This window comes from Ursus arctos, unplaced genomic scaffold (assembly GCF_023065955.2).
Source record: "Ursus arctos isolate Adak ecotype North America unplaced genomic scaffold, UrsArc2.0 scaffold_11, whole genome shotgun sequence".
Classification (NCBI taxonomy): domain Eukaryota; kingdom Metazoa; phylum Chordata; class Mammalia; order Carnivora; family Ursidae; genus Ursus; species Ursus arctos.
Window position 1 is genome coordinate 40,668,738 of NW_026622775.1, and position 26,865 is coordinate 40,695,602.

General features: G+C 33.8%; 1 protein-coding gene across 6 annotated transcripts in view; it reads right to left on the minus strand.

The window, feature by feature from the left end:
- The window catches only part of FBXW7 (F-box and WD repeat domain containing 7), a 230,297-nt gene that overhangs the window by 17,761 nt on the left and 185,671 nt on the right, over window positions 1-26,865 (minus strand). For 5 of the 6 annotated variants that reach the window (XM_026499477.4, XM_026499476.4, XM_057310121.1 and 2 more), the window contains 2 exons: window positions 11,741-11,823; window positions 8,635-8,776 (listed from right to left, as the gene is read on the minus strand). In XM_026499477.4, the coding sequence (XP_026355262.1) occupies window positions 8,635-8,776; window positions 11,741-11,823 (225 nt within the window). Of the gene's footprint in view, window positions 1-8,634; window positions 8,777-11,740; window positions 11,824-14,258; window positions 15,058-26,865 lie in introns of those variants that run through there. The other variant, XM_026499478.4, reaches the window with a different exon arrangement.

Consider the following 26,865-nt stretch of genomic DNA (forward strand, 5'->3'; position numbering starts at 1 on the left):
TAAAACATCTTTTTTTCTTTTTTGCCAGTGAGGAACATCTGCACAAAAGAGTCATGATTCCTAAAAGGAAAAATTAAAAAGCCATGTGAATAATTTAGAATGTTAGAAATTCCCCTCACAATAATCATGTAAAACATTTAAATAACCTTGTGATATTTAAGTGAAAGGACATCCTTGAGCAGGACGATTTAAGTATATTTGTGAATTATTATGTCCATTTTGGAAGCAGGTGAAAAGAGAACAATAGGTAGGGTTTGGAGCTAGAAAGATCTGGATTTTGACATTCCATTTCTTGCTCAAACCAGGAACCTGAATTTTGTAACATGTGAAATAGATAATAACTGAAAACTGAGATATACATACTGAGGATACAGGAAGCCTTAATTAGAATACTTTTTAAAGTACTGAAAAAATTTTTACCCCTTTAGAATCTACAATGAATTTCATTTCTTCTTTTCTATCATAAAGTGTAGATTATGTTAATACTATCAAACATTTCAGTAGTATTCCTCCCACAGTACTTACCACAAACATTATCTTATTTAATCATAAAAACCCTAGGGAACATTTCCATTTTACCCCTAAATATGAGGAAACACAGGCTCTAATACATCATATACTTTCATTTCTACATATACATGCCCCTAGAACATTCTCCTGGAGTACTCATCTTGTATCCTTTTCAGTTAGGGTGAGGACTGATACATAGAAATAAAAAATACTCATATACGTGTATGTGCATACACATGATCAATTAAAAGCAGTTAATTTGAAGTTAGATTGTTTTGTTCAGTTTTCCTCACAACAACTTCAAATCCTGGTTCAAAACTTAGCTCTTTGACAAAACTTACACTGATCAATCTCCACTCATCTCTGATCATTTAGTATCAATACTATAAACTCTGATTTATTGATTTACATTCCTCATAGGACTGAAGGTGGGTTTCATAACATGTTGTTCCTCTGCATCTATATTATAAGGATTCATGGACACTAGTATAAGGATATGCCAATTTGGGTGATGGACAACTTATGCTGACTAAATTAAAATGCAGCTTTAATTAAGTCATTTGATAGCGTAATAATTTTTTAAGACTTTATTTATTTGAGAGAGAGCAAGAGAGAGAGAGAGAAAGCAGGAGAGGGGGGAGGGTCAGAGGGAGAAGCAGACTCCTAGCTGAGCGAGGGAGCCTGATGCGGGACTTGTGCCAGGTCTCTGGGATCATGACCTGAGCCAAAGGCAAACGCTTAACCAAATGAGCCTCCCAGGTGCCCCTTAATGCAAACTTTTTAAACCCCTTTGCATATATGAATGCCTGCCCTAGAAATAGTTTTTGGAAGTTTTTATGGTTAAATTTTGATATAAAAATAAGGATATCATATGTAAACATCACTAAAGAGTGAAAAACCTTCTAACATATTACTACTCTATATACTTTACATAGATTAATGACATTAATAGCTATGATGAATATTTCTACTTTAAGGTAATATACATGTTTGATGTTTTCTTTTACTTCTTTTTTTTTTCAGTTAATGTATTGTTACTGGTTTCTTAAGAAAGAAAGGAATAGGAAAACCATTATCAATACATGATATATAACCGCGTCTTTTATCAAGGATTTTAGAGGATGGGGTGTAGAATGGAAAAAGCCAAAACAGAAGATAAATACTAATTCAGATCTTAAACATTAAAAACTGTGTCCGAAATTTCTATATATTTCAGGAAAAGTCCATGACAAAAATTATGCCTGTATAGCACAATGTTTCTAGGACTTTAAACAATGTTTTGTTTTTGTTTTAAGATTTTATTTATTTATTTGACAGAGAAAGAGAGTGAGAGAACACAAGCAGGGGGAGTACCAGGGGGAGAAGGAGAAACAGGCTCCCCGCTGAGCAGGGAGCCCGATGTGGGGCTTGATCTCGGAACCCTGAAATCATGACCTGACCCAAAGGCAGATGCTTAACCAACTGAGCCACCCAGTCGCCCCAACAATGTTTTTGTTTTAAACACTATTTGATTTAACAAGTCAAATAAAAAGCATACCTTGATTTAAATTATACATACATTCAGCAGATGGTACTTTGTGACATTTTATTGAAAAGTACACGACTGACAAGGATTAGCAACATAGGCTATAAACCAGATAGTAAATGAGACTGTTTCCACAAGCACACATATTCAACAGTCTCATTACTCATTAAAATCACATCTCTTAGATGGTTCCAACAAAGGTATGAGCCATATAGACATTTTCCTCTCTCCAGCCTGGATTTCTTCCCTGAACTCCAGACCATATATAAAATTGCTTACTCAATATGTATTCTTAGATATGTAATAGAAACTTAACATTTCCATGATCTTTCTCTTCAAATATGCATGTCCACAATCCTCCCTATTTCTGTAAAATGTAACTCCATCCTATTAGTTGCTCAGGCCAAAAACTCTGGAGTCATCCCTGACTCTCCCATTCTCACCGCTGTCAGAAGGTTCTGGTCCATCAACAAATGTAAAAGTCTTAAACTTCAAAATATATCCAGAATCTGACCATTAACTACATTGCTCTAGCTACTATCATCTCTCACCTGGATTATTCCTACAACCTCTTACCCAGTCTCTCAGCTTCCCACCTTGGCCCTCCTTGTTCTATTCTCCACCAAAAAGTGATACTCACTCTTCTGCTTAAAACCCTCTAGTGGCTTCCCACTTCAAAGCAAAAACCAAAGTCTTTAGGTTGGCCTACGAGGTTCTAATTTCCTACTCCCACCCCTCTTGTTTATTCGCTTTAGCCAGAAACACATCAACCATGCTCTGCTTCAGAGACTTTTCACTTGCTGTTCCTGGAACATTCTTGCCCTTAATATCCACATGGCTTGCTTCCCTACTTCCTTCTGAGACCTACTCTAGGCAACCTTTCTAAAACTGCAAACCAGTTCCAACCCCCTGCATTCCATCCCCCTTGACTATAATGTAAATTCTGTGAAAAAAGGGGTTTTGGTCTGTTTTGTTCACTACTGTATCCCAAATCCAAAGTAGAACCTAGCACCTGACAGGTGCTCAGTAACTATTTGTTGAATAAATAAATGAATCCCCAAAGAGTCAGGAAATACTGCACCACCATGATCTCAAAATTCTCTCCAGAGAGTATTTCTAGTATTTATACTTGACGGTATTACTAGGACTTACTTGTTTAGTCTGGTTCCAAGACAGGTTCCAAATTTTGTATACATACATGATTGACCAGAAAGGGAAGTATGTATTAACTTGAAAACCTAGCAGTTAATGACCATATTAAAACAAAATAACAACCCACACCAACCTTTAATGAGGAACAGTGGAAAGAGTACTGAATTGGGGATCAGAAAACCCAACTTTTGGAGAAGATACTGCCACTAATTAGATTACAGTTTAACCTCTGTGGGTCATAGTTCCTTTACCTGCAAAGTGCTGTGTAATTCTGTAATTCTGATAATTCTTTTATTTCTGTTTATTTCTGTTCTGAAAAACAGTTGTCCTGGATAAAAGCATCTTCCTTTGGTCTTTCATGGTAAAGTTACGTGAGAACATATTTAAGGGGATAGGAAAAACATTCCAAATTCAGAGAGGATCAAGAGAAACAAAACTTACTTTGTGGACAAAATTGCAAATGCAAACTTGAAAATTCCCCATGGAAGTGGTATTTTATTTCAGATAATTAGAGCATGCAGGTAGGAGAAAAGAATATAAGGAGCACTGAACTGTAATCAGGAGCTTGGATTTCACCAGTAAATTCACCACGGAACCATATGAAAGTCCCTTAATTAATCTGAGTCTCAGAGACCCCACCTGTATAATAAGGGGCTTGGTTCAGATCAGTGTTACCCAAATGCTGGTTGAGGAGTGTAAGATCAGAGTCCTATGACTCACCATCAAAGAGTCTGATTCAGTGGTCAAGGTGGCGCTGAGGACATTTTATGTTTTAAATAAACAACTCATTCCAGTATTGATGCAAGTGATTCATAAACCAGTAGTGGTTAATAGTTTGGATGATCCCTGTAGCCCATTCAGACAAACATTTTATGACTTTGGGCAGTACTGTGCCTGAATTTCATGTGGTCAATAACTCACTTCTCATGACTTTCTTAAACTCCTCCTCACACAAGATTTCTTCCTCATACTGCCTCAAATACAATTGCAAAGTAATACTAAATTCATTTTCTTTTGGCATTATCCTGGTTTAATATTTTGTTGACTAGCAAATAAAAAAGACCTAAATAAAGTAAGTTAGAGAACATGTACAATTTCTAAGTATTAACATGGAACTTAATTAAATCCTTCAAGAGAGTATTTTTATTCCACTTTTAATTTCAAAACACGTATTTTCTGCTTTATCATTTAAAAAATATTTTGAGTATAAGTATTTTCAAAGTACATTCACAGTTTTAATGCAATGCAAATTTGTTTTGATTAAAATAATGCTAATAATGTTAAGCTAATAACATTTGTATAAAGCGGTTTTTAATAGCCCCTTTTTAGACCTGAGAAAACTAAGGCTCACAAAGGCTATTTCTTGACCAAGAGAGGAAACTAACATTTATTGAGTCTCCACTATATTTCCAAATATAGCTTTAAGCACATTTAAATGTTGTCTCCTGTTTGACAACTTTTTAGTGTTACATCTGTTTTACAGAGAATGAAAATAAGGCAAGAGTGGTTACACAATACCAACAAAATTCCCCAGTATTAGGAGGCAAAGCCAAAATTTGTTCTAAGATCTTTTTCTTCTAAGTCATATGTGTTCTCATTATATCAGCATACCTCTAAATATAAATTTCAATATAAGATAATGTTAATGTAATTGGTGCCTTTACTTACTCAAAAATTTTCAAGTGACAAACCCATATATTAACACCCAAATGCACAAACAAAATGACCAATCCTCTGCCCCGAAATTAACAACCTGAAACATCAATCCAGTTGCCAAAAAAAAGCAGAATCAATGGTTACTAAAAATTTAAACAGTACAAAATTTCTGGTTTTTTGTTTTGTTTTGAATCTCCACTTCTATGTTGCAGTGGCATTTTGTTTCAATTTCCCTTTATCCAAAATGGTGTATCATTTGTTCTCATTCAATTTATAAATTGAGTACAAAGTACTTTGTCAGAATAGATGGAGCTGGACCAAAACAATGCTGTATCACTGCCTTAGGAGCAATAGCAGAACAGTAAGGGGACAAGCGCTCCCATTTTGCTTGTTATGCAACGGAAAAGTCCTCATTAAATACCCCCACAGCACATCTGCAGAAATCATGCCAGCTTAATTATCCCTCAACTATAGTAAGGTCAACTCATGACTCCCCCACTTTACTATGAAATTATATCTCTCTACATGTTAGGCATGAAAGCATTGTAAGCTTTTAGGCAAGTGATTCATCTCTAGTTCCTTTGGTGCCAGCCCTGAAAATAAAGGGCAATGCCCAACAATGGGGCCCTGGGTGTGTCAGAGATGGATACAGTACTCAAAGGATTAAGGTCCTGATATACCTGTCTAGTTGGCCTTTTGTTGCTAGTAGATTTCTTTACTGCAGAATATTTATCTGAAAAAATACATAAAGTACTATAACTGCAGGGATAATTCTACCTATTATTCCTATTAGCTAAGAACAAGTTTTCTTCCCTGCATCTACTTGTCACATGAAAAGCAATCAAAAAGAAAAAAAGCTAACCTAATATTCTTTAGTTTATTGAATCTCATTAATTCTAAGAAATGATTTTTTTTTTTTTTAACAAATAACACTTCTGAAGATGGACTGCTTCTAATAACCTATGGTATCTCAGATTTGATGACATACAATATGTGGTAACATGTGGACATTTCATTAAGAAAAGCATGAGCGAGGGGTCCCTGGGTGACTCAGTAGGTTAAGCATCTGCCTTCAACTCAGGTCATGATCCTGTCCCGAGATTAAGCCCCACATCGGGCTCCCTGCTTGATGGGGAGCCTGCTTTTTCTTCTGCCACTGCCCCTGCTTGTGCTCTCACGCTCTCAAATAAATAAATAAATAAATAAATAAATAAATAAATAAAATCTTAAAAAAGAAAAAAGCATAAGCTAGCTAAATAGGCAAGCATTATACAAAGAACTCCCCAAAACATCCTCCCTGCTCAGCAGGGGGCCTGCCTCTCCCTCTGCCCTTCCCCTGCTCATGCTCTCTAAATAAAAAAATAAAAATAAATAAAGTCTTTAAAAAATGCTACGAAATCAGCTTCTGCATTACTCTCCCGGGCTGTGCTGCTCGCGCTGTATGTGACTACAAGCATGACAACATGTACCTATACTCCCATCTCCTAGGCTTAATCAAAGATGATAAAAATCTTTAAGGTATTTCTTTAAAAGTGTGAATGTCTGAGTCCTATTTTCACCTCTTACTGATGGATAGATTTCGTATCAAAAGGATATGGTAAAAAAGAAAAAAAGAAAATTCTGAGAGCATGCATTGGAAAAAATTAAAATTTTTTAAAAATCAGGAACCTAAGGTAAAAGAACTGGGAGGAAAAGAGGTAATATCCTTGGGGAAAGGTAAGTTTAATCAATTTGTGACTATGAAAACAGAAAAAAAATTTTTTTTTGTAATTTTAGTTGTTCATAACATTACAGTAAGAATAATACACAACTTTAATTCCTCTAACCCACAGATTGCCAGTCTCACACTGGTGACATTTTGGGCCTGAGAACAGTTTGCTATAGGAGGCTGTCCTTTACATTGTCCCTACCCACTAGATGCCAGCAGTGTCCTGCCCTGAAACAACCAAAAATGTTTCAACAGAGGGAAAAATCTGCCTCCTGTTGAGAACCACTGCTCTAACCTTTCCGTTACCAACTGAAAAAAAAGGTTACCCTAGTTTCTCTGAAATCACCTGAAGGACAGAAAACAATTTTAAAAATCCATTTAAAAGCAACATTGATTCAAGTGAATTTTCTAGCTACAGAAAAAAAAGATTAGGACATTTACTTAGTTTTTGCCCAGGAATTTAAGGATTTACATAATGGACATCTTAAAAATCTGAAATATCAAATAGTCAAATAAAGTATCTTCTTTTTCCCTTATGCATTTTTATTCCCTTATGCATTCATAAAATACCGGAGTTGGAAGAAGCCGGAGTTGGAAATATATTCATTTTACATTAGTGCCATGGTTAATATAAGAGATAGCTTCACTTTACATAATTTGTATTATTTAGTATTTACAAAGAATAATTAAGCAAGTGTTTAATCTAGGTCAACTATTTTGCTAAATACTTGATTTATATGCATTATCTCATTGGAAGAAGAAATAAATCAATTTACTATCAGGAATTATAAAATTCATAACAGAGATTTGGTTGTAGCCAACCTTCCCGGTAAACTTTCAAAGAATTTAAATGCCAGTAAAATACAGTAATCAGTATTGGAACACAATAAGCCATACACAAGCATGGCACAGATGAAAAGAAGCTGTATCGGGGCACCTGGGTGGCACAGCGGTTAAGCGTCTGCCTTCGGCTCAGGGCGTGATCCCGGCGTTGTGGGATCGAGCCCCACATCAGGCTCTTCTGCTATGAGCCTGCTTCTTCCTCTCCCACTCCCCCTGCTTGTGTTCCCTCTCTCGCTGGCTGTCTCTATCTCTGTCGAATAAATAAATAAAATCTTTAAAAAAAAAAAAAAAGAAAGAAAAGAAGCTGTATCAACTCTTGGAGACTACTAGGGTAACAGTGATGGGTAGGTCACCACCAGTGACTAATTAGCAGAGTCCCTACATTACTCTTAAATGCTTAACTTCCAAGCACTATATTTATTTTTCAAAAGATTTATTTATTTGAGAGAATGCATGCGTGTGCACATGAGTGAGGGGAGAGGCAGAGGAAGAGCGAGACAGAATCCTCAAGCAGGCTCCCTGCTGAGCATGGAGCCCAACAAGCGGCTCAATCCCAGGCCTCTGAGATCATGAGCTGAGCCGAAACCAAGGATCGGCTGCTTATCCAACTGAGCCACCTAGGCAACTCCCAACCAATAAATTTTAGAAAGCAAGTACATTCTGCAACCCCAGAAACCCAAACATAAAGGGGAAAAGGAAGAAAAGTCTTATTATCTAAAAGGCAATAAAAAATGCAAATGCATGCTAATACAAAATAAGCACTGGATTCTCTCCATTGATACACTTAAAAATTAAAATGAGCTCCCTTATTTTCAATAGCATTTTTTGTTGTCACATGCTTCACATAACATAAAACTCACCATTTAAAATGCACATTTAAATGGTTCCCAGCACACCTATCTTGCTGTGCAACCATCAGCACTAACAACTCTAGAACACTTCCATCACCCCAAAAAGAGATCCTGTACCTATTAGCAGTTAGTCCCAATATCTCCTCACCAATCATATTGCAATCACTCATCTACATTCCGTCTCTATGGATTTGCCTGTTCTGGATATTTCATGTAACTATAATCATGCAATATGTGGCCTTTTGTATCTGGCTTCTTTCACTTAACATGATGTTTTCAAGATTCATCCATGGTGTAGCATGTAACAGTTCCTTCTCATGGCTGAATAATCCCTTATTTTTTGCAGCAATTAAGTGAAGCATTTCAAGTACTATGTTTAGACAGGTCACCTGAAACATTTTCAGCCATTCCTGGAGGCCTGAAGGTGGTTGGACAGATGTAATTCGGCGTCGTTGTTGCCCTTGGCCATTGGCTGCTCTCAGGTCTCCAAAAGTTGTTGGTGTTGCTGAACATGGTACAAGCCCAGTGGTACTACAAAACAAAACAAAACAAAAAAACCACAAGAGTGGAAACAAAGATAGGCATTTATTAAGAATAATGGACTTTAATAGGAATATGATTTGGCGTATTTCAAACATCAAGAGAATTATTACTTTTATTTGCTTATTCCCAGAGAGCAAGGATACACAAAATCTAGTTAGCTATTCTTAGAGTAGGTTTCCTGCCTCCTACATAGCCACCTGTTATTATCCCGGCAATGCTAATTGCAACCAAATGACAGAATCTCTATGGCAAAATTGCAACTTGTTGATACATATAAGTAATGTTAAAATATATCCTTAGAAGATATAGGTCCCAATCTATTATGGCCACTCCTCAGTGACTTAATTAAGTAAAGGTTTAAATATCCTTAATAAAAGGAGTTGTAAAACTTACTAATGCTTTGAAAAATTCATATGTAGAAGCAGTATGCTCAAATATTTTGGACATTTCACTAGACACATTCTAAACTATTCATAATACTTATTTCTGTCCAACTTTCCACTATTGTTTACAAAGCTTAGCCTAGATGACATTTGACAGGAACAAGCCTTGATTAGACATATATTTACTCAAAATAGTTAAATATTGAAAACTTACTATATTATATGTAAAATTAAATAAAATGAGACAATCACCTTTATCCAATAATTTAAACTCGGAGACATTGAACAAACAAACCTGAAATTCAATTCTGCCACTAGTAAAAGGAAAGAGTTAAGACTAGATGATCTATCTCTAAAACCGTCCAACTTTCTTAAAAATGACTAATAGCAGGAAAAGGATAGTTATAACCATGTTATTAATATTTTAAGCTTTACTTTCTAATTTCAATAATAATTTATTTAATCTTGAGGTAAATACTGAATATCTCTATTTTAGAGACATTTGGGGGAAAAGTGCAGGAAGACTCATAATTACATTTGTAAAATAACTTCAATTTATTGGGCTATGATAATAAAGTTTTTAAATCCAAAGAACATACAAACTGTGTCCTAAGAGCTCAATATCTAGCTCTGATAAATTACTAATGAAACAACTCCCCAATTCTTCACTATCCAACGTATCTCATTATTTTGTTAAAAAAAAATGTATCTTAGTCACCCGATTTTACAGAAAATCTACATATCTACCACCTTCAAATCTTTTAACATTATACATCAATGATAATCTCTAACTACAATAATCAAATCCACCTTCCTATCTATCAAATTTCAAAGGTAAGCTCTATTTTCTTCTCCAAAATGAAACAGAATGTGATCATAACTTAAATTTTCTAATACAGAAGATGGAAAATCAGTTTCATTCTTATTATTACAAAATCTGTCAAAAAAATTTAAAAAACACCAAATATATACTGACAAAGTCTCCGAAAAGACATGGAAATCAATATGTTGCTTGGTTTGCTTTGGTAAGGTTATGTTAAAAGGCTGAAAATAGAACTTGTACCTTTTTAGGTGTTTTCTCAATATAAAAAGTGAGCAACTAAAGACCAAATTTTATTAAAATGTGTTCTGTAGTAAAAATTCAGCATTTGTTTACAGGCGGCCTTAAAAACAACTGAACAATTCAATACCTTTGTCCTGGTATCAGCCATATTAATAGAAGACCAAAATGATATGGCTCACTGGAATCTACACATTAAAAATAGTACATTTTTAACATTAAACTCAACTTTCTCATCTAAGAAATACTTTATCGAGACTAGAAGAAAAAAGCAAAAATGAAGTGAAGAGTTTCACTGTCTATCACTCCACACCCTCTGGTGGAGGTGCCCAAACACACTGAAATTGTGAAAAGGCAAAGGGGAAGTAAGAGAGGGGGACGGACGGACAATTAACATGTGGAAATCTCACAGAAACCATTTCTTGAATAAATAGGAGATAGTTTTATTTTTCTCTTCTGTATGATCTCTGCATTTTTGCATATAAAACTAATTAGTATGATTTCTAAATTTCATGGAAGAACATTTGAAAAATTTTTTTTCTACAACTGAATGAAATAAAAATATAAACTCTTTGGGAAAAAAAGAGATGCAATCTCTAACAGTGCTCAATCACAGAAACTTAAGTCTGAACAATGTTAATTTTATTGCATCTTATATAATAAGCATAACTTCAAATCACAATATTTAGGGAAAAAAGAAATGTCACCATCATGAAGTTCTGACGGCTTCCGGAGCTAATTTTTAATCAGTAATTTGAAGAGGTGACAATTATGCAAAGAAGACCAAAAGAAGCTCTGAAGATACTTTTGTCATTTAAATTTTAAAATACCAAATTCCAAATGACATCCAAAGCTATTTTTAATTGACTGGGTAATAGATATTGTGCTTAAGTTAGCCTAATTAGCGTGAGAATGGGAAAGTTTTATATTGATGCAAAATCCAAAAACGATGGAATCGTGCACAAAACAAGACTACAATTGTATTTAGTTGTTATGGAAACTATTTTACTGGTGTGGAAATGTATGTGTTAAAAACATGAGATCTACCAAGCAAATAAAAGGGGATTTCTAAAACAGTAAGATTTATTTAGTAACTGTGAGGTTTATTTCACTGCTAATAAATGTATCTTCAGTTTTGCATATATAAATATCTACCCTAGAATAGCTGTTGCTATAGTAACAAGATATATTTGCTCATATTCATATTTTAGAATTTACTTTTTAGAATTCCTTAAAATTTGTCATTTAAAAATTTTGTTCATAAGAGAAATTCTGCTTTTGTCTTATTTCAAAGTATTAGTAAGAAAATACAGGCTATAGTGGTAGTCATTCTTCTTTAAAATTATGTATTTCTCAATTTTTTAGTATCTCAAAATGTGTTACAGAGTCAACAGTACTAGTGACATTATAATTCTATGAGAATAAACTGGAAGAAATGCTTTTGGAATCATCACCTCTTTGAAGAAACATAAAAATCATGAGAGAATCCATTATTATACTTAATATTACCTTGTATATTCTGAGACTTTGCATGGTTTCTTTCCCAAAGAAAAAGAGCGGACCTCAGAACCATGGTCTAATTTTCTTTTCATCTATAAGGTAAAGCAAATAAGATAGATTTAAGAAAAAAATCACTTGTCCCCACTATCAAATCTTAACATTAGCACTGGCAATAGTGAAAAAAATTCTTAGATTTTCATATGCCTAAATTTTCATTAATTAGGCATAGTCAATGTATGTAGAAAATAAATGCTTCATGGTTTCTTCTATTAGTTCTACTTTGTTTTACTCTAAAGACTAGAAAGGTGAATTTCTCTCTCTCCAATATTTTGTCCAGAAGAACAGCATATGGTGATTTAAAAATTGATATTCATCATACATATTCCTTGAGAGTGATATACCTTTCACATTTTCCAGTTTAAGAACCAACATAGGGGAAAATGTCATGTTAATACACATATTACAGAACCATATTTAACATGTCTCTCTTAGTGATCATCATTTTCCTTTAAAAACATATTTCAAGATAAACAAAATTCAAAATTTCAAAACCTGAATGGAAGTAACAGTAACTGAATTTAAAACACACAGATTATTACAAAAGTGTAAAGAGAACAATGTAAATAAAATGATCTGGAAAAGTAATTATAATAGGACATAAAGCAATGAATATGGGCAATGAGGGGAGTAAAAAAGTAAATCTATAACAGGAGAGAAGTCTGGAGATGGTATACCAAAGGTGGAAAAAAAGTCCTCAATTGATATTTACACAGAATATAACTTCACTGACAGATGCTCACGCAGGACAAAATCTTCTAACTTGAAAAGCAACATCAACAAAAAGATTTTACAAGAATGAGTTAAGTATCTTTGTAAGGTATATCCAACATCTATAGTTTTCAAGTATTTCCTTATGCTATGTATGTGTACTACTGTAAATACATTCAGAATGGCATTTTGTCAACATCAAAATTGAAATATTTATATTTTACATTTTACCATCCCTTAACTGAGGTAATCTAACTATAGATCTGTTATAAAACTAGAAAAAACGATCTGTTAAGATTCAACTTTTTCTATTTCAACAACCCCCTCAAGATTTGTGTCTTCTAATTAATTACCGTACTACTGAAAATTATGGGGGAGGGGGAGACCCAGAGTGATAGAGAGCTACCCTCGTTTTTTTTTTAATAAGGTGAAAACCCTCGCTTTGCAGCAGACTTCTTTTCTTACCTACTGCCTCACATGGGAACATCATAACACAGCATGCTACATTATAAATACTAAAAAGAACCAACAAGACTCTAAACATTTTGAACCACACTGTGCATAATAAAGACTATGTTTTTATTATCATGAAAAAGTCTTCCAAAATACAGGGATGATCTTTTTATATCAGGGGCTAGAGTGGCGGTACAACAAGCTCATCCACAATTTATATCTTAGTTCAAGAAATAACTACTGGAAAGAAATGGAATTGGTCTTATTTCAACCCTTCAGAAGTTTCTGTACTCATTACATCGTTTTAAAGTGATTCCTCTCAAAAACCATTATTTTCTTTCTCCAAATAATTTTAATAAAAAGCAAAAATAAATATATAAGCTTTAATATATAGATAGCCACGTGCTTCCATGTATATAAATTATAGACAGGTACACATATACGCAAATGTATATATCAGGAAGGTCAGTCAGTACAGATTACCTTAAAAATCTAGTTTTTTTCATAACTTCCACAGATTCTTATTTTCAAAATTAACATGAGAAACTTTGATATTCATTCTAATTAAGTTGTAATACTGGCTTTCAGAACTTCCCTGGGTATCTTGTAAATACACATTGGTGCAAATGCCATTTGCCACCAAAAGCAAACTTTATTTCCATCTTAGAAATCCTTCAATGGATAAAAATGCCCAAAAGACATATCGAGAGAACCATTTGGAAAGGATTTTTTTTATCTTCAGAATATTTTACCAAATAAAGCACTTTCTGTAGGACTATAGAAGTCTTTTAAATATTATATTGTTTACCGAAAATCCTGACTTTAGAACCAAAAATTAATTCTGCAATTTTTTAAGGGGCACAGAAAGTAAATACGATCTTTTAAAATACAAGTCCTAAATATTCTAGTGATTCTAGACTTCGAAAGAGTCAACTAGAGAAAAAAGAAAAGAAATATATATAAGGTATAGAAAAATTAAAGGCAAAAGATTCACTAAAAGCCAACTAAGGGTAGAGTATTTCCAGGTCAGCATTTAACGGAGCCACATTTCCGAAGTCTAAATATATTTTTAGTGAAAAATTCCCAGATTACAATACACATTTTATTTCAAATTTAAAGCTGTTGACAGCTGACGCTGTCTTTGCATTATTTGCTTACATTCACGTTATAAAACAGAACACCAGCCATCTAGCCACCCACCAAAATTAGAGGATACTGCAGCCATCTCTGATGATACAGATTTTCCTTCCCAGGCAGGCACACACACACACAATCATACAACACAGGAAGAAAACAGAATACTTACTTTGTAAAAAATCATTTTTAGTGTGCCGTAGAAACCCATATTTTCTGTATTTTTCCCCTTCAGTGATTCTGTGCCCCCGTGTGTCCGGCTGCTTGGCAGTCTCTGACAATATAAACCTTTTTCAGGTAGGTATGTCACAGATTCTAATGTGGACATGCTCAGGCACGTCAGAAAGGGAAGATTAGGGAGCAGAACCGGCAACAAAACTCCACAGCAAAGGCAAATGCAGCTCAGTATCAAACCGCTTCTCGGGACACACATACATACATGCAGCTTGACTGAGGAGAACTCGAGGGAATAATGAGAGAGAACCGAGAAGATTATTGGAGGAGACTATGCCCTGTCAAAGCCTTGACTGAACAGATTCCTCCCTCAGCAGCAGAGGGATCAGATTACATCTTCCCTTGAACACAGAATGGTGCAGTCCAGGATTCAGCAATGCAGACTGCACATCAATTATATGGTGATCCGCTCCAGGGAACCCGTAAGCACACAACGCACCGAACAGAGGGAGGAGGTGGGCAGCAAATGAGACCGCCCCCACACGACAGCCCCCTTCCCCTTTCAAACTTTCAGGAGATTATTTTGTATTTTGTCAAACCTGCATTTCTGAAGAGTTTTAAATGGCAAGCATCCTTTCCACAAATAAGTGCTTTCAAAAACATTTTGAAAATGGAATATATTTTCCATACAGTCCTCCCAACAGAAGCAAAGCAGGCTATTTCCACTAACTGTTATCCTATTGCAGTCCTGGCACAGACTGATCACATTTTTCAAGTAGCTCAGATGATACAAAATGAGCAATCCCAAAGGGAGAAATTAAATATTCTTTGGGGGGATTAACAATAAAGTAAACCAGTTTGGAGAATATAACATTTCCAGAAATTACGTAATAAGTTACATTTCAACCTGCATATTTCTTATATTAACATTTAGTGAAAATATTCCCTATGTTTTTCCATTTCACTCATTTAAAACATATCAAAAAAATTACCACACACTTCATCAATTCTTGGTAATCATGACAATTTATTTTTAAGACTATCAGATTGGTATTAAGTGTATAAAGTTTGGCCAAAAGGTTCTATTTCTCCAAAGAAAGCAAAAACTGGGCTCGTTGGAGAGTCTTAATCTTATTTGTGAATTTAATCTTGAGTAAACAGGAAGCACTGGACTTCTACCTCCAAAATTATTTTGACAGTATGTATTGCTTATCTTTAAAAAGGCATTTTACATAATAATAAAAATACCAAAGTTTTCCTGAAGGCAACCTTTTTCTCAGAACAACTACTTCACAAATCTAGATATTTTATCTCGCAACTTGTTACATGAGCAGCTTCAGAGGCAATTATAAGATTCCCTGGACTAGAAAGGCCCATTATTAAGGGTCTAGTTAATTAACTCCTACCCTCCCCATTAACATTCTTTATTACAAGTAAACTGTGTGTCTATAGTCATTTAAGTACTTAAAAAGTTTCCTCAGAAAAAAAGAAATACGATTTGGACTTACTACATTTTAACACTCTCTGCTATGGTTAACAAATGACTTTCATTAGGTAAATGATTCTAAATGCTGCATAAAGTAGTTATCATAATTTAAAAAATAAATGTTTACCTTTATAACTAAGACATTAAGTCAGTGTAATGTCTTTTACTTGAAAACATAAATAAGATAGTCTAAAATTTTATGAAGATATACATCTTGGGTCTTCTGAAGTTACATTCTTTATATTATATTATCTTTTTAAAAAATCTGACTCTTAAATTAATTCTTACCCTCAGAAACAGTATGTACATGTACCCAGCAAAAAGTTAGTTCTCTAAATAAACAATTAGCTTACTTCAAAGGAAAGGTCTTTTTAAAAAGAAATCTCTCTCATCAAAAAAAAAAAAAAAAAAAAAAAAAAAATCCAACTGTTAGGAATGGACCCATAAACACTTTTGTTAGAAGATTCAGAGCACTCAAGATTTTTAAAAAAATACATAGTAAAAAAAAAAAAAAAAAAAAGTAATTTCCCCACCACCACCTGCCTCAATTCTGGGCTATGTGAAGAAACTAATTATAAAATAACACCTGAAATTTTCTCTAAAATTTGTCAGTGGTAACTAGCTTATTAGAGGACAAATGGACTACCCATCAGTCATATAACAGTATATACCTTGATTTCAATTGAAATCATGTCCTCTCTCTAAACGAAGTAACTTTTTCAAATTAAATCTACTCAGCTGAGGACACAAACCAACTTTAATAAACCAGGGACACTCTCAAAATCTAGGATATCTAAAGAAGAAAATAATTTCGTATATTCGAAGTAATGGTCTTATGTTTACATAGCTCCTTCGTATGGTATGAAGTTATGGGAACACCTGATGCTCACAAATGTGTATTTATATGTAGGTATGTACATTCATGTTTTATTTTTGAATAGGCAAAATATTTACATGATTCAAAACTCAAAATGATAATCAAAAAGTATATATTAAAAAGACTTTCCACCACCCGATATCCCCATCTTTCATGGGTCCCATTTGATAATTATTTTTATTAGTTTGTCCTTTAAGTGAGAATGTGTGTATTTATAAGCACTCATGAAGACTTTATTTTCCCAAATATTTCAACAATTCTCCCTACTATCTTGTTTACAATGTTAATTTGAATTATGAAGAAAGAAGTTGGCAAGCAAAACTAGTCAACCAAACCTCTAACCAGATTTCAAAAAATTGAATAAAAATAACTTTCAATATTCTCTGAAGTACTATTAATGAAAGTTATTAATTTCATCTATTAATTTCATCATTTCACGTTTCATGTGATCTATTAATTTCATCATGATCTATAGATGAACAAAGCAAATGAAATCATTCTCTACTCCTATTTCTGAGAGTCTTGGCTAAAATACAGATGTTTAAAACTTTATTCAAAAATTTAAGTTTTTGAGTAGTACGACTGAAAAGGCCTTTATGTGTGTTATCTATATCTTTTTTTTATCCTTGTGCTATACAGAAACATTTCAAAACTGAGATCAATCCATAATCTATGTTAAATAAGTTTAGGAAAAAAAGTATTTTATGCTCCATGCTAGAACGTTAACTAGTAAGTTCACTGAAAAAAAGACTAGATAGTCAACTATTACAGCTAGACAATACTTGTCACCAAATTTTTAGAATCACTATCTCAATGTATTAAGTATATTTTCAATACAATAAAGTACATCTTCATGTAATTTCAGCTAAGCAATAATTTCCCATTCTAAAAAAAATTATTTCCTGTGCTGATTGACAACCTATAAGCCTTATTAGAAATCTATTAGCAAGGGGAGTGACTGCTAATTCAGACCCAACACAATCTTATCTCATCACAATTCCATTCAGCTAGATGTATGAGAAGAATGGGTGAGAGGCGCAACAAGAAAAAAAGAAAAGAAAAGAAAAGAAAAGAAAAGAAAAGAAAAGAAAAGAAAAGAAAGAAAAAGAAAGATGTACTATTCCCAGAGTCTAAGCCTCTGGGAAATAAGGCAGTAGAATGATTAACCTGTGAACTAGCAAAAGAGAAATGGCTCCTGAAAAATTAGTTCGAATGACTAAGTTTTTACAAGGGCAAGTTGTAGTTATGGGCATAAACCAAAACTAATCTACATGTAAATAGTGAGAATAATATAAACGGTAAAGCAGTCTTCACTGAATCATGTATCTTTAGAGAAGTATGTATCTTTATACATAGTTGTCAACAGGGGAAGGAATAATAGAGTAACTTTTCCCCATCTTGACTCTCAGAATTCATTAGTTACATTTTAAATATATTATTTTATTATTGCATTTACCATACCTCACTGTCATTGTTTTAATACATCTTTCTCCACTACTATCTACTCCTTGAAGGTTCCCATCTTACTCTAAGACACAGTAGAAAAGTGATACATAAGAAATACTGTTTTTGAATAACTGGCCATATAAGCAAATAGTAGCAACCATGGCATCATTTTTCTAAACCATAAATATGTTATACTTAGTACTAAAAAGTCTATCTATTGTATTAGAATTGATATTATAATATTATTGGCTCTTTTCATTATCTTGTTAACATTTCTTTTAAGTAAGCTCCACAGCCAGCATGGAGCCCAATGTGGGGCTTGAACTCACAACCCTGAGATCAAGTCCTGAGCTGAGATCAAGAGTTGGACACTTAACTGACTGAGCCACCCAGGCACCCCTATCTTGTTAACATTTAAAGATTTACTTCCATTTTATAATAGAAGAGCATGCTTATATTCTTACATCAGTGATTTTCTTTACTATTATCACAACATTCTTTACTCTGATATTACACTAGAAAAACTACCTACCACAATTAGCTGTCTTGCCCTAGCACAGAATTTAGATTAGAGACAGCTCAGAACTTCAACATCAAAGAAAGGAATGTCAAGCATGCTGAGGCTGAAACAAACCTTGAAATCTCACTAACCCACTGTCATTAACTTTCTGGGATGTGAATTCTTTTTTTTTTTTTTTTTTAAAGATTTTATTTATTTGAGAGAGACAGAGAGCACAAGCAGGGGGAGTGGGAGAGGGAGAAGCAGACTCCCCGCTGTGCAAGGAGCCTGATGTGGGGCTTAATCCCAGGACTCTGGGATCATGACTTGAGCTGGGGGCAGACGCTTAAACAACTGAGCCACCCAGGCACCCTTGGGATATGAGTTCTTATTAAAAGGTTTACAACTGAAATTGGCAAGTTAATAGCTTGTCCTATCACAGGTACTATGAATTAAAATAGTATGCATGCCCAGCATCTACATTTTTCCTAGTGCAAGCATTTTCCTAGTGCAAGTATTGATCAATAAGGTATTTCCCACTCTTATTCATTAATTAAGCATTTATTTAGCATCTACTATTTGTCAGGCACAGAACAGTATACAATTAAGAAGACTTTTTCTTCCTCCATTGAATTTATGACACAGAATAAGGTAATATATACACACCTGACTTTAGAACTCACACTGAAATTAGTGCTAAATTAGTTTTTTGAGAATATGTAAAACAAAACAAGGTGACCCAGATTTAGTTTGAAATTACCATCCAAGTAAACAAATACTGAAATATTACCGTATTAGAAAAAAAAAATCACAAACACTATAATATACGTAACTTTAAAATAAACTTGTTTGGGGGGGTAGTGTTTATAATAATAACAGATACAATCCTAATCTCAGTAAATCAAAATGCAAATTACAACATAGCTCAGACTGGTTTAAAGAATTTTTAAGTTAACTATAATTATAGGACTAGTACTTTCATAAATTTTTCTTTTTCTTGAAGTTTAAGGTATTTATAACTGTATTTACAAAAATGTAGCCCATAAAGATTTGACACAAATAAACTGCAACATTAATTCAAGCCATAAAAGTTTTTTTCATCCCTTCTAATTGCGCCAATTAGTTATTGGATAAACATATGTGCATATGTATATATCTACCCATATATAAATATACAAACATGCAGAGTTTGACACAATAATGCAAGTTGAGTTTTATTTAACCCAGCCACAGAAGAAAACAACGAAGATGGGAATTTTGCGTGTATGCTCTTCTGAAGTTCATATTGTCGTAGAGCTATCAGACTTAATGCATGTACCACAACATTCCTTACAATACCTCCATATGCAGACAAGCAATACCTGCAATAATTTGACAAAGTTAGCAAGTCACTCCGGAGTTCATGCAGATTTATTTAGAAATCAATTAACCTTTACATCTTATGCTTCAAATCCAAAATAAAACATCTGTAGGCATCTTAAATTCATATGCAAAAATTTCCTCTCAAAATTTTGTTATAAATTTTTTTATAGTTATTCCTTCAATAAAGTAAGGAAAATATAAAAATAAGGTTGACTTTAAGAAAAATGAAGCAGCAAACATGACCCAGGAAAGAATTTAACATGAAGATTTCCATCAAAATAAGACCTACAACCCTATTCACTCTTCTACTTTCTTTATCCAGTTCCATTTTTACTCCTGCTGGTTGTGATGTTCAAATATACTTACTTGATTTGAGAAAAACTTTCTATAGGTGTGGTATATCGATCTTATATTTTAGTACTAAAATAACCTTTCATTTTTAAGATTTGTTTAAAATTCTGGGATTAATTTCTTACATTAGTCATGACTTAAATTTAGTCATGACCAAAAAGTTTTTAAAAAGGGACTAAAGGCTAAGAAATAAAAAAGTCATATATACTGAATCAACAACAACAAAAACATTAATAGCAGGAAGGTGAAGCCATATGTTTAGAACTAGAAGGGAACTTGGAAGTCATCTAATCTAATCCCCCTTCATTTGTGAAGTGAACATGAACTTTGGAATTGGAGAAACCTGAATTTAAACACTGGCTTTGCCATTATTAGAGTGCAACCTTGGTAGGAGTTATTTGACCTTTATGAGTTCTGTTTTTTGTAACGGTAATTACCATCTACTTTACCAACCTAACCCAGAGTCATTGTGAGGACCTAGTAGATGCCCAGGGTATAACAGATATCCTATAAAATAGTAACTGTTATTAACAGGAGAGAAAAGTGAGGTAGGGAATTAAGTGTCTTGCTCAGGGTTATACAGCTATATTAGAACCTCAGACTCTGGTCCCAAGTTCACTACTTTTAACTGATTTCTATCAGATATGTGATGGCTTAAGTTAAGCTAAAAAAATCAGATATTGCTAAAGAAGGGGAAAATAGTGTTATATTTTGCAAATGGCAATTATAGATGCAAACTATAACTAAATCTTGATTATTCAGTTCTTGGAATAATTATCTGGGTCCATATGACTATGCGTCTGCTACATGTGGGAAATCTGAGGCAAAGACATGGTAGTGACTGGGGAAAAGGTGACAGAAACTGGAAGATTTAGGTTAAAGAAATCAATTAAGAAATAATCCCCTATATCCCAATATCTGCAAAATGCTACTGAGGACAAATAAAAACATTACAATAATAACCTTTCTCCCCCCAAAATCCTTAAAATCCAGCTGGCAAGACAAGAAACTAAGAGAGAACAATATCTATCAAGGGCCAAATTGGGTAGTGTAGGAGGTCAGAAAATGAAGAAATCATTCAAATAGTCTGAGAAGATTTCATATAAAATGGTCTTGATTCTAAGCTTAAAAGACAGAAGTTTGGTAGATGTTGAGGAGAAAAAAGGAAATCATCATCTGTGGGCCAAAGATGTATGTGGAACTACCACTGTCATTAGCTTGAAGAATTAACATCATCTGTAAGTAGTCACTGGTCTTGTAAGGTTCAGAGGGTGCAACCTATTTAGCAATATATCTCCTAATCCAAACATGTAATATTACAGTTAAAATATTCTTTAACTTACTAATGGTTTCTTCTAAAGTACTTTCTGCCATGACTCACTCTCCCATTTTAGGGATAATATGTGTCTTTCTGTACAAGGAGAACTTTACTATGTGGGTGTAAAGACTGTTGACTTTTTATTTAGTTATAAACACTGACTAATAAGGGTTCCTTCTGTTTCAATAGGCACTTATACCAAATCATACATACAAGCAGCTTGTACTCAAGGGGAGAATGGTGCAGAAAGAAGAGATTTCTTAAATAAATATTCATTCAAACCTTATAATCTCTTCCAAACTTGATGAAAAGACAATAAAAAAAATGTAATTCAGGGCAGTAGGGTGTATGATTCATTGACTTTCACCAATATGTGGGAAAAGGACCTCTGATATTTAAAAAAAAAAACGCATGACTTGCTTGGAAAACTAAACAGTTTGTCTTGTTCTACATTCAGTCCTTTTTCCCCATGCCCTGCCCCTCCGGCCCCCAGATTCAAAGCCTCCTTTTAAGAAAAATAACTTCATTGTACAAAATTTTAAAGTTATAGAAACTGTTCATCATGTCCAGAGCTAGGGGAATGGCTACTGTAAAGTAGAAGGTATGTAAGATTCAAACACATGATATAAAGTATGGTCCTTTATAGACTATGTATGCAAATATCTAACAGTGTGTATGTGTGTGTGTGTGTGTGTGTGTGTGTGTGCATAGAGAAAAGCCTATGTAAATACACAAAAATATTCACAATGGTCATCTAACTGGCTTAATGAGAGATTTTCCCTCTTTTTTTTTTTTTTACCTGTCAATAAACAAATTTGCTTGCATAACATTTTGAACACGACTATGTGCTAACAACTGTTCTAGGCTCTAGGTAAAAGATGGCAAAAAATGCAGATAAACTTTCTACTCTCATATATTTTACTTTCTGGGAGAGGGGGAAGACACATAATAAGTAAACAATACACGAGTAAGATAATTTCATACAATGCTTAGTTTTAAGAGAGAAATAAAACAGGGTGCTATGAAAGAAGTAGGTACTAAGGGTAGTAGAGAAGTGTGGCTAATTTTGAATGGCATCACCCAGGAAACAACTTTTAAGTCAAAATGATAGAGTAGAGCCCAGGATCAGCAAGAATAAGACCAGTCTGGCTAGGATGATGGGACTGGTACAGATGATGTCAGACAGGTAACCACGGGCTAGATCATAAAGATTTTGTAGGTCATGGTAAAGCGTTCAGATTTAATTCTAAGTGCAATGTGAAGTCATTAGAGGATTTCTAGAATGAGAATAAACACAACAGAACTTCTGTATATATTTTTGCCTATATTACTTTTTATATTTTCAAAAATGTATATAAAATTAAAGACTGCTCCCAAAGTAATTCTCACTTGCTGAAATCAGAAATACAGAGAAAAGAATATATAACTGTATTTGAACTCCTTTCAACTCTTTCATGCAGCAATTACTCTTCAATTTCCCTCATACTTACTCTCAAACTCAGCACCTATCTCAAAAGATTCCAAAACCTGGGAAAGAGAATTGGAATAGCAGGTAATTCTTAGTCTACACCATGTGCCAAGCACAATTCTAAATCTTTGTATCTAGTAACTCAATTCTGTAAGAAAGGAGGAATATCTACTGTATCATATCTCTATTTCATTGCTCTTCTACTTTCTATGTTTTGATTTTACCTTTACACTTGATTATTTACTCTTTTTGAGAAAGACAGAGATGTTGGGCTCAGATACCTGTAGATGGATCTGCCAGCCTCATTCGAGCAAGTGTCTACGATGGTGAAAGACATGGTTACCTTCAGTTATTAGAGACAAAAGGATTTTACCCAAGGTATACTTTTTACTTCTCTATAATCATAAAAAATTCCAGAACATAATCATTGAATCTCAAAGTTGGAAAAAGCCTTCAACTAAAGCTTAGTACAGCCTCACGTACAACCCCACTTAGGTACACCTCGTTAGCATATAGTCATCCAAGATCTGCTTAATCTAAGATCCATGTTATTCTCAACTCAGTAATCTTCTATTGGTTCACTTCCCAATTCTTATAATTACATCCAATTATAAAATTTGCAGATACATAAAGTCCAGATTCAAACTTATTATACTTTTTAAAATATAGCATCTCTTCTCATCTCAGTCACAAATTTTCCAGAAGATTTTAAAATGAGAAGGGATAACTTTAACCAATCTTTTAAAACTCAAGTTATGAATCAAAGTCTGTAGACTAGAACTTACTTCACTTACTCAAAAACACTAACCAATTCCATATTGGTGCTAGGCCAGTAAGAAACATAAATCACCCCAGGTTCTTGCTCTAGAAAGTGTGCATCATGGAGGTCATGGTGATCTTTAACCCATTCTTTACTTACTTTAGAGTAGCTTGCCTACTCTTTAAGTATCTGTGTTTGATGCAGCTGTCAAGTAGGGAAGAACCTAGTAATCATGCCCCCACTACATTTAAATAGGAGAATTCTAAAGATTCATTTTAGAAACATCAATTTACATTTTAAAGCCATTACTGTATATATAATTTAACAAACTGCATTCTTTGCTTTGAAAGAATCAAGAATTATCTGAGTAGCAGAATGCCTACATGATCCCCCACCTTTTTAGGAAATTTCAACAGATTGTAAAGATTTAGTACATAAAAGCAGAGTACAAAAAAAGGATTGCTAGAAATAGATGGGTCATGAGTAGGGTTTGACATAATTTTGCCTGTCATGGAAATCTTTTCAAAAGAACTATTCATCTGAAAAGGTATACGATCTATAGTAGTTTTTTATTCGCAGTGAACTGTAAGATCAATGGTCAGGAGGACTTTGACATCTTGGCAAAACTACTATAATAGAAATATTTTATTTATAAGTTCATTTTCTTTATTAAAAAGTTCTTTCATATTTAAGAACGTATTTATCTATAAATACTCAGGGCCTCCGAATGTTTAAAAATTAACTTTGAAAGTTTACCACACTTGATACATGATTCTAAAAAGTTCTTTCTGCAGGATGGCTATCATGAGTTTCCTTCCAGCTGTGTGAACTCGTGGTATGTAATGATGGCACAATGACTACTAAACAAATGTGCATTACAATTTAAGAACTGTTCTGTGCATACAGCTGGCCCGCTGAGAACTGTTACATGGTGATTTGAGAACACTCTTGAAAAACTGAATCTTAAATTCTTTTTAATTGAGTCAATACATGTTCAAACTTTAACAACATAAAAAAAATCCTATGAGGAATAGCTTAAATCTACTAAAGCATAGAAAGTCAAAGCTAGCAAAAAGATGTTGAACTATGGAATATTCTTAAAGTTGTAATATTTTGTTAGCCCTTGGGATAAAGATACATACATACACACAACCCTCTCTTCACTTTCAGGCTTTCCTTTAAAGTTACTCTATCAAGAGACAAAATAGCATATTAAAAACATATTTTTCAAGAGATGTTGAATGAAAACATGTTAATCATCATGATCACAATGTAAAGGGCAGATTAAAATTAAATGGTATTTTAAAGATTTTATTCAACTAGCTCTTATTAAACAATTGCAAAAAAACAGATTTTGTTAGACCAGGATGTAATTTACTCCCCACCAATTCATTTATTTAACTTTGTGAAATGTACTATACTTGTTTTTCCATATAGATAGTGTAGAAAAAGGAAATTACGGTGAGAAAAACTTATGGTGAGCCTCTAACCCCAAATTCCACTGTAATATTATTAGTCTCATCCAAATGAATCCTGCCTCATAAAATGCTTTCCTGTTTTCTAAACAATGAAACAAGATGGGAGAAAGAAACTAAACAGAAATTCAAACATTTTATTTTGATAGATCCACATCTGCTCCATTCAAGAAATATGTAGCCAGGGCTCTTGAAAGCCAAGACACTAAGCACAAAGTAGGCAAAACTGAGCAAGATGTAATCTCTATCCTGGAAGAACTCCCAATTTAGGGAGAAGGACAGATAAGTCAATAAAAAAATGACAAATCAATATAATTGATAAATGAAATTGCTCAATTTATACGACAATGCATAGAGCTAGAAAGAGGAAGAGAGATTTCCAAGAAACACAAGGCAATATTTTAAACCTAAAGAAAAAAGGGAAAATAAACACTACACTTAATCTGATGTGAGCGCTCCTTTACAGCCCACCATCAAAAATATCATAAACTATTCAAGCTTGAATAAGCAACTGTTTAAAAAAAAAGTCTCTTAAGAAAATGAAGTATACAGAGAAGAGAACTTACAGGCACTCTTCTAGGTATTTATATAAATTCACTGAAGCTGTCTAAAGACCCTATAAAGTACGTACTATTATTATCCCATTTTACAGATGAGGAAACAGGCATGGAGAGTTTAAGTAATTTCTCCAAGGGCACACAACTATTAAGTAGGGTGGCTGGAATTTGAGCACAGGAAAATCTTGGTTTCCAGCTTATAGAAATGAAAATAGGGTTTTCTACCTACACAGCAAGAAGTATTGGTAGTTAAGAAATCTCTAGGACGTTTCCTGAGCAATTTCAGTATGCAAATGTGTGATGTGTGGATGCAATCTATGTTAGAGTCACAGCAGACACAGAGAAAGAAGAGACAAACTAGATAGCTAATTGTGTACTCTTCTGATACACTATACTGCTGGGAATTTACCAAGAGCAGCTTGACAAAGAATTAATACGCTACTGCCAATGCCTCCTTGGTGAAGGTTGCTCCCATTATCTTTGACATGATGTTGAGGGTAGGCAGCCATCAGTAGGCAGAGTGAAAGAAAATCTATCTGATGAAAGGTGCTTACAATAATACATGGGTTTTGCTTCCTTTTCTAACCCCTCCCCCCTCAACAAGAACTATATCTACCCTCACTCCCTCATGCCCTATATTTTTTATCTCTAAAACATGAAATAATGAAAAAAAGCTGAGGACAGAATACACCAATGTATCTCATTGGAAAGTCCTTTTGAATGGGCTGCTAGGTCTTTTTCCCTTACCCAAATGATCTGAACACTATAGAAAACTGGCAAAAGTTAAGTATCCCAATACTAAAGAATCTGTTTTAAGTGCTCTTTATTGGTTATTACAACCCCAAAATACTTAACAGGGAATTATGACTTCCAGTTGATTTTGAATTTTTTAGTTTAATAGACAGCCTAAAAATACTTATTAACTAAGTAGTAGTGTTGGGGGGGACTTTTTGGAGCATACATACAACATATGCTTCAATATGTGGTTATCACTTTGGTCCTGTTT